The sequence below is a fragment of the Rhincodon typus genome, chromosome 22, assembly GCF_021869965.1.
Source record: "Rhincodon typus isolate 14 chromosome 22, sRhiTyp1.1, whole genome shotgun sequence".
NCBI lineage: Eukaryota > Metazoa > Chordata > Chondrichthyes > Orectolobiformes > Rhincodontidae > Rhincodon > Rhincodon typus.
In genome coordinates this window covers 18,817,998-18,830,852 of record NC_063353.1, presented here as the reverse complement: position 1 = coordinate 18,830,852, position 12,855 = coordinate 18,817,998, and the positions used below count along the sequence as shown (strand labels likewise).

Sequence of the window (12,855 nt, the reverse complement as noted above, 5' to 3'; positions counted from 1 at the left end):
GTTGGTGTAGTCTCAGAGTGTTGACTAAAGTGTGCTTGGCAGGGGGTTCCAACTGGTGGAGGGGCCCAACAGTGGAGCTATATCTCTAATAAGAGGATATGTGAAACCTGTGAGTCATGATATAGTCAATCCACTTAACCAACCTTCTTGCTAGAGTAACAGATTAAATTACAAACTATCCCACACACCAACAATGTGAAGAATTTAGAGCTGGCAACAGTTACGATTTTAAACTATATAGGAGATTTCAAAAAGGAATAATTACACACTCAGTTGACTATAAGCAGAGATTATGCATCTTTACATGGAAGGGTGTATTCTGCACCACCAGGAACTGGGCTCAGAAAATAGGAATGAGATGAGGGGACACGGACATACATACACCAGCAGGTTTCTAGCTCCTTCCGTACTGGAAAATTTGCAGGAAGGGGATGTAAATCCGAACATTTCTTTGATTTGCTAACAATCTAGGAAACTGTTGGGAGCATGACCATGATTAAAGTTTTAGCAAAGATCTGTAGCTTGGGTTGTGGGTGAGGTTGTTGACTTGCTCGCCGAGCTGGCTTCGTTTCGTTCAGATGTTTCGTCACCATACTAGGTGACATCATCAGAGAGGCCTCTGATGAAGCGATGTTGTTCTACTAGGCTTGGAATTTATACTGTTTGGTCAGTTGTGGTGAGTAGTGTCATTTCTAGTTCTGTTCTGTATTGGTTTATACATGGGGTCCAATTCTATATGTTTGTTGATAGCATTACAGGTTGAGGACCACACCTCCAGGAATTCTCGTGCGTATCCATGTTTGGCTATGTATCGGATACATTATCCCAGTCATTGTCTGAGTTACTGATATGAAGGAAAGTTTGTCGTGCCGTTTTGCTGCTACCTGATGTTCATGTATTCTGATGGCTAGTTTCCTTCCTGTCTGTCTGATGTAATGTTTGAGGCAGTCGTTGCATGGTATTTTGTAAACCACGTTCGTTATGCATGCTTTGGGAATGAGGTCTTTAATCCTTGTAAGTGTTTGTCGTAGAGTAGCTGTGGGCTTGTGGGCCACCATGATTCCTGGTGGTCTTAGGAGTCTTGTTGTCAGTTCTGATATGTTCTTGATGTAGGGCAGTGTGGCCAGTGTGTTAGGGCATACTGTGTCCTCCTGTTGTTGTCTGTTTAGTAGGCACCAGCAGATGAAGTTGCAGGGATTTCCGTTCATAGCAAAGATTTTGTATAGGTGGTCTTCCTCTTTCCTGCATAGTTCTGGAGTGGTGCAATGTGCTGTGGCCCATTTAAATAGTGTCCTGATGCAGATTTGTTTGTGGACGTTGGGGTGGTTGCTGTGGAAGTTGAGGATTTGATCTGTATGGGTTGCTTTTCTGTATACTGAGGTTTGGAACCCCCCTTGGTCATATGCTCAACTCTGACATCCTGAAACAGAAGTTGATTGTTGTTTTCTTCTTGTCTTGTGAATTTAATGCCGCAAATACGTTGTTGATGAGGTGGAGGGTCTCTTCTAATTTGTTGCGTTTAATAATGACAAATGTGTCGTCTATGTACTTTTCCACAGTTCAGGTTGAATGTGGGGGAGGGTGGTGTGTTCTAGTCTTTGCATGACGGCTTCTGCAATGAGTCTGAGATGGGTGACCCCATTGGTGTACCATTGATCTGTTTGTATACTTGACCATTAAAGATGAAGTATGTGGTGAGGCACAGGTCTAGTAGTTTAAGTCTGTTGTCATTGCTAATGGAGCTGCTGGTCTGCATTGCTGCTTCCTCTAGTATTGTGGCCATTGTTTCTTTGACGATTGATGTGAATAAAGCTGTGACGTCAAAGGATACCATAATCTCGTCATCGCTAATTTTTATGTTCTTGACGGTATTGAGGAATTCTTGGGTTGGGTGGATGGAATGGGATGATCCGTCGACTAAGTGTTTCAATCTCTGTTGTAGGTCCTTGGCCAGTTTGTGTAAAGGTGTGCCTGGTAGGGAAACAATGGGTCTGGGGGGGATGTCTGGTTTGTGTATTTTAGGAAGTCCATAGAAGCGGGGAGGTGTTCATGCCTTCTGGTTTCATACTCAAGTAGTCTGTGTTGGTTATCTGCCCTGCATCCTTTAGTCTCTTCAGTGTCAGGGTGATCCTATTATCTAGTTGCAGTGTTGGGTCTACCGCCACCCATTGGTAAGTGTTTGTATCTGCGAGCAATGCCTGTGCTTTCTCAATGTAAGATAACAAGGTGTAGAGCTGGATGAACACAGCAGGCCAAGCAGCATGAGAGGAGCAGGAAGGCTGACGTTTTGGGCCTAGACCCTTCCTCAGAAAATGAAACGTCAGCCTTCTTGCTCCTCTGCTGCTTGGCCTGCTGTGTTCATCCAGCCCTACACCTTGTTATCTCAGATTCTCCAGCATCTGCAGTTTCTACTATCTCTGAAACTTTCTCAATGTAGTGTGTTTGTTCATAATGACGGTCATGCGCCCTTTGTCTGCTGGTAGGGTTATGATGTTCTCGTCTTTCTTGAATTTATCTGGTGCTTTTCTGTCTGATGTGTTCAGGTTGTCCCCTTTGTTCCTTCTGTGTAGTGTGGGCATTATAGTCTGTCAGGTGGCTTGTTGTGTTTCATCTGTGAGTGTGTCGTCTTTCAATGTAGTTTCCAGGGCAGCCATGAAGTCTGTTCTGTTCGCATCTTTGTGTTTGTAGTTTGGTCTGCGTAATAGGACAGCTTTCTCAGTTTCTGTGAGTTGTCTATTGGACAGGTTTCTTATCCATGTGGCTGTTTGTTGTTGTCTTTGTGGTGGATCAGTTTAGTGAGTTTCTCCTGTAGCTTGTGTCTCTTCTTAGTTTTGGTTTTGTGTTGATTGATGGTGATGGCCTGTTCTAGGATTGTAGTCCATTGCTGGTTACTGTGATTTTTGGCACAAAATTTCCCATTCGTACCTGTGGAGTCGGTTATGGGCATCATTAATCATTGCTCATAGCATTCTGCATCCGTTCTATTCAGCTATTTTATAGCCTGTGGGACGTTGAGTGGAGGTTTGTACTTCATGTTGCGGGGCAGTACCTGAGGTTCCTGAGGCATTTGTGGAGAAAATGAAGTTGTTCGCGGGTAGAGCTCAGTCGGTTGGCAAAGGTTACCCAAAGACAGGCAATTTTTAGCGTGTTGCACCCGTAGGTTTAAAGTTTTAGCAAAGATTTGTAGCTCGGGTTGGGGGTGAGGTTGGTGACTTGCTCGCCGAGCTGGCTTGTTCTCGTTCGGACGTTTCGTCACTTTGCTAGGTGACATGATCAGCAAGGCCTCCAATGAAGCGACGTTATTCTACTCCGCTTGGAATTTATACTGTCTGGTGCATTGTGGTGAGTAGTGTCATTTCCATTTTTGACCTGTATGGGTTTGTATGTGGGGTCCAATTCTATATGTTTATTGATTACATTATGGCTGGAGAACCATGCTTCTAGGAATTCCCATGCGTATCTATGTTTGGCTTGGGCTACTATGGTTACACTGTCCCAGTTAAACTGATGGCCTTCACTGTCTGAGTGTACTAATATTAAGGAAAGTTCATCGTGCCGTTTTGCTGCTAGCTGATGTTCATGTATTCCGATGGCTAGTTTCCTTCCTGTCTGTCCGATGTAATGTTTGTGGCAGTCATTGCGTGGTATTTTGTAAACAACATTGGTTCTGCATGTTGTGGGAATGGGGTCTTTAATCCTTGTAAGTGTTTGCCGTAGAGTGGCTGTGGGCCACCATGATTCCTAGTGGCCTTAGGAGTCTTGTTGTCAGTTCTGATATATTCTTGATGTAGGGCAGTGTGACCAGTGTGTTAGGGCGTACTGTGTCCTCCTGTTGTTCATTTAGTAGACACCTGTGGATGAAGTTGCAAGGATACCATAGCATGGTGATGAAACATCTGAACGAAAACAAGCCGGCTCAGCGAGCACGTCAACAACCACATGACCATGATATCCTAAGCACAATAGGTGAGGGGCTGTGCCAGACCACACATTCAGGAATACCCATATATGCTTTGCAAATTGTAATTTAAACACAACAGCGCTGGTGAAACAACAATTGCAAGGGTCGTAATTTAGATTCTAATTCTAAGTTTATCTCCCTTTCTATTTTTTATTAAAAACTTTTGATTTCTATATTTATGAAATGGTTACAAATATTTTGAAAAGTTTGACAGCTAAGAGCTTTTTTAAAAAGCTCATTCATATTTTTTCAGGTGACACTGGTTCGGCCAGCATTTATTGCCTGTCTTTAAACTTCCTTCAAAAGGTGGCTACAATGCATCAAGATCACCTCAAAGGTGGTGAAACGATGTCTCTGTGGTTAGAACTGCTGCCTCACAGCATCACAGACCTGAGTTCGATTCCACCCTCGGGCAACTGTCTGTGTGCGGTTTCCACGTTCTCTCCATGTCTGCGTTTGTTTCCTCCCACAGTCCAAAGATGTGCAGGTTAGGTGGATTGCCCATAGTGTCCAGGGATATGCTAGGTGGATTAGCCATGGGATAAAGGGGATAGGGAGGGTCTGGGTGGGTGACAATCACATTGAGCTCAGCAGTATTTGGTCTAATTTTGTGGTCCCATTCTGTCTTTCACATCTGAAGGTTTCTAAGGAATCAAAGGATATAACCCTGACTCAAAACAGCATGCTCTTTTAAGCACGGTATCCTGCTGGGAGCACAGCATAAACTAACTGTAACAAAATTCGCATACGATTTCCTTAAAGTTGGAAATAATGATATTAGTGAATGGAAGTCAAGAGCCATCATGCGTCATTTGACTGCTATTTTAATAAACAGATTTCCCAAACTAATTTCTAAGTTTTTGAGGATGCCTTTTGCCTTTTGGTTGATTTGGTCTCCCCTAATATGCCAGCTGGGGCTGGAGGAGGCTGGAGAGGAATGAAGGGAAGAGCCGGAGCAGCTGGGTGATGAGAGAGGGACGCAGCACAGAAGGCCATGCTCACAGCGTTTTCAGGGCATACTCCTCTTCAATTTCACCAAAGAGTATTTTGCTTAGTTTGAGTTAGCACAGAGGTCAGACACTTGGTTAATATTCACAGGAACTGAAGAATTTATTTCATGTTGTGTTGAAAGAAAAGCTATTGAACATGAGAACGAATATTTGGATTTCACTGTTCTTTGTGTAGAAAACGCAACAGAAAAAAAATTGCTGCCTTTTGCCATAAAGCAATTACCTTAATTCTGGTGCTTAAATGGACATATCTATTCATCAGTGTGAAGCTACCTCTCATTCATTGATCAGATCCAAACAAATGGACAAAAAGGAAAACTTCCTTTCAGTTTGGAAAGGACCTCAATATTCAATATGATCAACCAACAACTTAAACACTGCAATTTTATCACTGCAAAAATAAGGTATATTTTAGGAATAAACACTTTTTAAAAATATTAATATACTGTAACACATGACTAAATAAACTATCCAAGAAAACTTCTTCATTGTTAAATTAGTTTTAAGATGTTGGAAGTATTCAATGAAATTGCTCCCAAAACTACAAATATGATGAAATACCTGTAACCAGGGCAGACGCGTACAAGATAAGCCATGTTGGATATCTTATCCTGTTCAGTGATGCTCTAAATTTATTTAGTTAAAACTGCAAGCAGGATTTCAGGAAGAAAAAAGCAGAACTAGAATGATTTTTTAAAAGATCAATCTATGTAATTGAAAAAAAATTAAAACCAATTCATTTGCATTTGGTAAACATTGTTGCTTGAAACAAAAAATAATTTTCAGAGCAATGCTATGGCAATATGAAATGTTTTCTGTAAAGTCCTCAAAAAGTTTTCTGTTCCTGAAATTTGCCTACCAAAATATTAAAGGTGAAAAGCAATAATAATCATCTTGTCAATCAGCCACACCCCAAAAGTAGCTCTTAAAATTAAAGCAAGTTAAAAGGTTAAAATTCTAAAGTGCCATGTTCATATATTTTCCTTGTTTGGTGCAAAGTGAGCCTTCCCTTTTAACTGTTTCAATGGGGAGATTAATACACCACACGCCCTCAAATTACTCATATAATCTATAAATGACTGGGTGAAGTTCCAGTGAAGATGAATTATATAATTGTTTGTAGACCTACTCTTAGGATTTTCTTCAGGTCTATATTTTGCGTTTTCAGGGGCAATTTTTGATTTTCAATTACTCCGTTTTCAAAGCCACTAACTCCTTGGTTAGATGATGCAGTCACATAGTAGATGCAGTCACCCTCTATACTTGTATTGTTGGATTCACACAGAAGTAGAATTAGAAAAAATCATCAATGTCTTCAATTACCTATTAATCTTAGCCACAACATTCAAGGAAAGCATTAATTTCCCAGACAGCACAGTACTTAAGCTGTCACAAGACAACAGACATACATTCATAACAAAATGAATTATTTTAAAGAAAACTGACACATGCTTCTACTAAACTTCACCCTAAACACACTTTCTGCAGATCAGTGAAGTCACAGCTAAATAGTAGCATGTTTATCTCTAAGAGAGTAGCTGCACTTGATTCAATTTGAGATAAGATAAATACCTCAAATAAATAAATACAAATCTTTAAGAAATATAACTTTAATATTAAATTTTCAATTGACATAGTATTCATTATAAAAGCATCCACCGCATTTTCCCCCATTGCAGCTCCTGAACTTCTACAGCCTTAAGCTAGAGATTCCATATTCTTCTGCAAGGAATTAATTACCTCAGTGCTTTCAGGTTTTTCTTGGCTCCCAGTTAGTGGAGTATTAGTCTGTTGAAAAGTTTAAAACTGCTCTCTTCTATGTGCAGACCCTCTGTGCCCTTTTTAGCCTCTTACTCTAACTTTTCACCCTTCACATCCTCCCTCTCCAGCCCCTCACATACACCCCCAACCCCACAGTCCCTCTCCACCCTTTGTCGCCTCATTGGCCCTAAATGTCCCACAGCCCACCAGTATCACTCATCCCCAGCCCAGCAGCCTTGCTGCCTGGTCCCAGCTTCACTTCCCACTATCCCCTACCCATGACCTCCAATCTCGTTTCTTGCTCCATGTTCACCCTTGGTCGCTGGCCTCACTTCCTTTGACCTCAGCAGGCTCGCTCACTTCTGCCACTCACCTTCTACATGCCACTCCAATCATTGCTTTTCTCCCATGTTGGTTACTTATAGGCTCTTGGTGCAACCCTAGTGTATTTTGAGTACCAGCATGAGAAATGGCAATACATTTAAGTATTTATGGTTTGTAAAAACAATTTTAGGTACTTATTGCTTACTTTTGAATTATTTTATTGCTTTTCTAATTCATCTAGATAAGCCTGTAACATTCATGGAATTGTTTAATGCAATGGGTTAGACAGTGATCTTCCAGATAATTTCTAATCAAACTGTTCTGAGATATTATTACACACCTCTGGAGCAAGTAGGGACTTGAACCTAGGTCTCCTGGTTCAAAGGTAGAGACTTTACCATTGTGCCACAACAGTCCCAATGACCTTTCAGCTGTCTGACCAGAATTCGAAACCAGTCCAAAGTAATCTCAAATACATTTGGAAAGACTTTAAGTTACAAGGGGTTGGGCATAAGCACACAAACTGCCCCTAACTGGACCTGTCATTAAGAAGGGCCCAAATATGATTAGTGTGAGAAATTTAAATAAAGGTAAATTGACTGGGTGGTTTGCCATGATTGTAGATTGTTAATTGGTTGTTTTGAATAAGTGTTAGTGAATGGAGTTAGTTTGTGAAAACGTATTTAGCAAATAAGTATTGAAGTCAATTTGTGAAATTTGTTTAACAGACAGTGGTTATTTCAATTTTTTTTGCCTTTCTGATGTACTTAAGCTCTGATAATCACTTTCGATAAATACAGCTTATAAACAAGATTGATTGAAGGAGATAAAAGAAGATGGATGAATCGAAATAGATCAATAGATTAAAAAGAATGCAGGATAGACTAGCCAAATTCACACCATCAAGATCCTGTTGCCTATTTATCTAAAATTAGTGTAACTTCATTACTTAATTTCATTAGCTAATTGCAAAGTAAGGGACAAGTATGATAACATATGACCTAGTAGAGGGGCAGTCAATGGCCTAGTGGTATTATTGCTGGACTATTAATCCAGAAACCCAGATAATGTTCTGGGGACCAGGGTTGAAATCCTGCCATGGCAGATGGTGGAATTTGAATTCAATAAACATCTAGAATTAACAATCTAATGATGAATACTCATGAATCCATTGCTGATTATCAGGAAAAACCCATCTGGTTCTCTAATGCCCTTTAGGGAAGGAAACTGCCATCCTTACCCGGTCAGGCCTACATGTGACTCCAGCCCCACAGCAATGTGGTTGACTCTTAACTGCCCTCTGGGCAATTAGGGATGGGCAATAAATGCTGCCTAGTCAGCAATGCCCTCATCCCACGAATGAATAAAGAAATAAAAAGTAGTGCGATTTTGTAAAATTAATTCTTTAAAATCACTAATAAGCTGCTGTTTCCTCAGCTGTAAATCCTGAACAAACATAAAGATGTCCTTTATTCAGTATTGTAGTCAGATCAGAACAAAAATATGCTTCATGTTGGAATAGCTTAATTCTCATAAGCACCACACTGGTGATACAAAACACAATAGCAAGACTTTTTCCTCATTACAAGTAAAAGGAAAAAGCTGATGATATGTCACTTTATCCTTTATTGATATTTTTAATAATATTACAAATCAATATTTACAAGTCAATAAGTAACTTATGATAGAGGGAAGTTCATTGATGAAGCAACTCAAGATAGTTGGGCCTAGATCTCTACCCTGAAGTGATGTCCTGGAGTTGAGATGACTGACCTCCAAAAATTTCAATGATCTTCCTTTGTTCTGATATGACTGCAAACAGAAGAGAGCATTCTTCTGTTTCCCATTCACGAGTTTTGCTACCCTTTCTACTAGCTACCCTCTTGCTCCTAAGATGTGTATAAAGTGCTTTGGGATTCTTCTTAATCCTGCTTGCCAAGTACATTTCATGGCCCCTTTTAGTCTTCCTAATTCCTTGTTTACGTTTTTTTCCTGCTTCCTTTGTATTCCTCAAGGGCTTGTCTGATTTCGTTTTCCTGAATCTTACATATGCTTCCTATTTCTTAGTAACTAAACTTTTAATATCTCTTGTCATCCAGCATTCCCGAATCTTGCCATCCTTGTCTTTCACGGTCATAGGATCATGCTGGTCCTGAAAAGTCTCCCACATATCAGATGTAGATTTATCGTCAAACAGCCACCCCCAACCTGTGGAGTATCATGTGGAGTGAATCAAATTGCCTAAAGACTGGCATCTGTGACGTTGGGATCCAGAGTCAATGTCGATGTCTTGCAGGGGAATTCTCTCCCATCTGTATAGCACTGTGTTATGTGCCCACAATGGGACAGGACATACCCAGGGATGTGATGGTGGAGTCTGTGGCATTGCAAGGTATAATTCAGTGAGTATGACTATGTCAGGTTTCTGCTTGACTAGTCTGTGAGATGGCTCCCAATTTTGACAGCAATCTCCCAGGAGCACTTTTCATGGTCGACAGGACTGAGTTTGCCATTGTTGTTTCTGGTGCCTTAATCACTGCCAAGTGGCCCATCCAGTTCCATTCCTTTTCTGACACTTCTTAGCAGCTTGATACAACTGAGTAGCTTGCTAGGCCTTTTCAGAGGACAGTTGAAAGTCAGCCATATTGCTGTGCGTCTGAAGTCACCTGTAGGCCTGCCCAGGTAGGGATAGTAGTTTTCATTTCCTAAAAGACATTAATAAACCAGCTGGGTTTTTTCAACAGTTGCTAGTGTTAGATGATCATCATTAAACTTTTAATTCCAAGATTTCTTGTGAATTTAAATTTCACCATCTGCTGTCGTGAGATTCAAACCTGGGTTCCTCAGAGCATTACCTGGGTCTGTAGATTTTAATCCACTGAAAATACTATGGGACCATCTTCTCCCTCTGGATTGGGTGGTGTGGCCTGCTCTGCTCCAGCAGCCTGTCCACCAGCATCTCTAGGTCTCCATCAACAAAAGGAGGAACTAACTTGTCTCTCTGGGCCATGTGTTCTATATTGACATTGGAGAGGCACATTTTGAGAGGCAGTTTCTACCTTGCAGCATCTGAACTGGCACGTGGCTGGGCTTTAAACGTATAGTTCCAGTGGTGTGAATTCTGCAAGGTCCCAGCAACAGTGAGCACTTCTGTCTCTGCTGCCATGTGGTTCCACAAAGATGCATAACTAATAAGGCAAGGGCCGTAAATTTACATGAAAGGGGTAGCTCTAGGCTATAGCAGACTGGCCGCTATGAACCTCATTCAACAACACACAAATTCAAAATGGAAAAATTCAGCCCACTGATGTGAAAAATCATTCCCAGATTGTTCGGGACATTTGGCAGCATATTTCTCTCCCCGTGTTCTGCGCAGTCTCCTGGAGCTGTGTTTCAATCTGGTGAGCTGAGATAAAGATCAATGTATTTGCTATTTGTTATGTGGAGAAATTGGGCCGACAATTAATCTAAGAGTTCTCCTTTCCCTTCTTATTCAGTTGACTGATGCTTGTCCATGCCACCTTTTTACAGAGTTTAGCACTACAACTGATCAAACTGCTGCTGCTAGACCTCACCGTCCTGGGTCTGAGTTCCAGTAACATCACTCACACAAAGTGTGGGCAGCTATGCAAGTTGAACTTTTCATATAAACAAGTTAAACATCAGCTTCGATGTGTGTCATCTGTAATAATTGATCTGATTTTCTCTTGTGATATCCTACAGAGCTGGAATTGACTTCCTTCTTTTTACCAAGTGACAGGAGCCATAAACATGGTTGTGTTTATTTGTTGGATGGGATACATGTGGAATATTTAGAACTCTGGTAGTGCTTTTAAAAGCAAAATGGTGGAGGACCCCTGCTGCAAACAACAGATGAAGAATCCACCCTGACATTCCATCAGAACCTACTTATCTACTCTGCTCCATTATTCTCAGCACTCAGTAGCATAACATCATTCTTATGGAAATATTTGAAATAATTATATTACTATATGGGTAGGATTTAGAATCCGTACAGTGTGGAAGTAGGCCATTCAGCCCATTGAGTCCACACCACCTCTCTAAAGAGTATCCAACCTAGATCCACCCCCATACCCTATCCCTGTAACCCTGCATTTTCCATGCTAATCCACCCAGCCTGCACATCCTTGGACTGTGGGAGAAAACTGGAGCACCTGGGGAAATGCACACTGAGGTGGTGAGAATGTGCAAACTTCACACAGACAGTCACCCAAGGGTGGAACTGACCCCAGGTCTCTGGTGTTGTAAGGCAGCAGTACTAACCACTGAGCCATCGTGCTCCTCATACTCCTACTAAATTACTGTAATTATATACTATTATGCCTAAAGGTTAACAAGTTAGAGACAATTTTTACATTATAACCTTAAATTGGTTTTGAACTTTTTTAAAAAGCGTACATTTAGTTGGTGTTGGGTCTCCAAAACGCACACAGACAGCATTGCTACAAGAGATTTGACAGACATTTCTTGTTTTGTTTCATGTATTCCTGCTCAGTTTCACACTTAATTCCTATCATATACAATCACAGAATAGTACAGTGCAGAAGAAGGCATTTGGCCCATCCAGTCTATGACTGCATTTTTGAAAGATCAATCTATATAGGCCCACTGCCATCCTCTTTTTCCAAATCCCTAAATTATTTTCCTTCAAGGATTTACTCAATTTCCCTTTGAAGGAAATCTATCAGACTGTGAATTAAAATCCTGACCAGTATTGTGTGTATAATTGTTTCACGTGTCAATGTTTTTGCAAATCATGTTAAATCTGTATCCTCCCCTGTACACATCAGTCATTGAAAAACATAATCTAACTTTACTTTCTCTGAAGCATTCATGTTTGTAAACTCTTCAATGAAATTTTCTCTTCACCTTCTTTGACCTGAGGACAACAATTTGAGTTGATCTGTTTAACTGTAATCCATCAGCCCTGGAATAATCCCAAAAATTCTCTTGGGTACTACATCTGACACCTTAATTTCCTCTGGTATCAGAATGGGATATGTTACTCCAGCTGGGGTCAAAATAGTGTTAAATGTAGGTTTTCACATCATCCTGCTTTTCGTACTCTGTGCCTCTATATATTTAGTACAGGATTCCATACAATTTATTAACTATTTTGTAAACCTGTCGAGCCACCTTCAAATATTTGCATACACACCACAGACATACCAGACTATTCATCATTCTTCCTCAAAAATGTGTCACCCCATCCTTTTCTGCATCGAATTTCATCTGCTATGCATCAATTCAAACCACCAGCCTACTTATATCTTCTTGAAGCTTACAGATATCTTCTTCATTGTTTGCTGTATCATTCCCATTATTTCTTCACTGATCTATTTTTTAGTTGGCTCAAAATTAACTGATAAATCCAAAACAAAAAGATAAGAAAAATTAGAACTGCAGCTAAAGAAGTGCCAATTAAGAACTGTTAAGGACTTATGAAGACTACCAATGCTGAATGAACAGTCAGGAGAACCTACCCCTAATTTAAAATGAGAAGGACAACTTCAGCTCAAAAAATTGTCCAATCTTTTTTCTCAGTAATTGAAGTTTCTATTCTCCAACATAAGGTTTAAAAGAATAAAACTATCAGAAAAGGAGGAATGGGCACTGGCAAGAAATATGTAATGTAAACTTGTCCATCAACTAACCTGAGAAGTTGATGGACAAATTTTTGGAAGTTGGTCAGGTGGCCCCAAAATTATTTATTTTGGATGACTTGGAGATTGCTGTAATAAACCTACTATGAATATTTTAATAAATGTTACCAGAGTA

The 12,855-nt window shown here is 40.4% G+C and overlaps 1 protein-coding gene across 1 annotated transcript in view; it reads right to left on the bottom strand.

Moving 5' to 3' along the window:
* dyrk4 (dual-specificity tyrosine-(Y)-phosphorylation regulated kinase 4) overlaps window positions 1-10,222 on the bottom strand; it is a 73,970-nt gene extending 63,748 nt beyond the window's left edge. Inside the window, exons 1-3 of the mRNA XM_048610589.1 lie at window positions 10,116-10,222; window positions 6,101-6,233; window positions 14-85 (exon numbers count right to left, since the gene is read on the bottom strand). Coding sequence (XP_048466546.1) covers window positions 14-85; window positions 6,101-6,233; window positions 10,116-10,222 — 312 coding nt within the window. The remainder of the gene's footprint in view (window positions 1-13; window positions 86-6,100; window positions 6,234-10,115) is intronic.
* Between the last annotated feature and the right edge of the window lie 2,633 nt (window positions 10,223-12,855).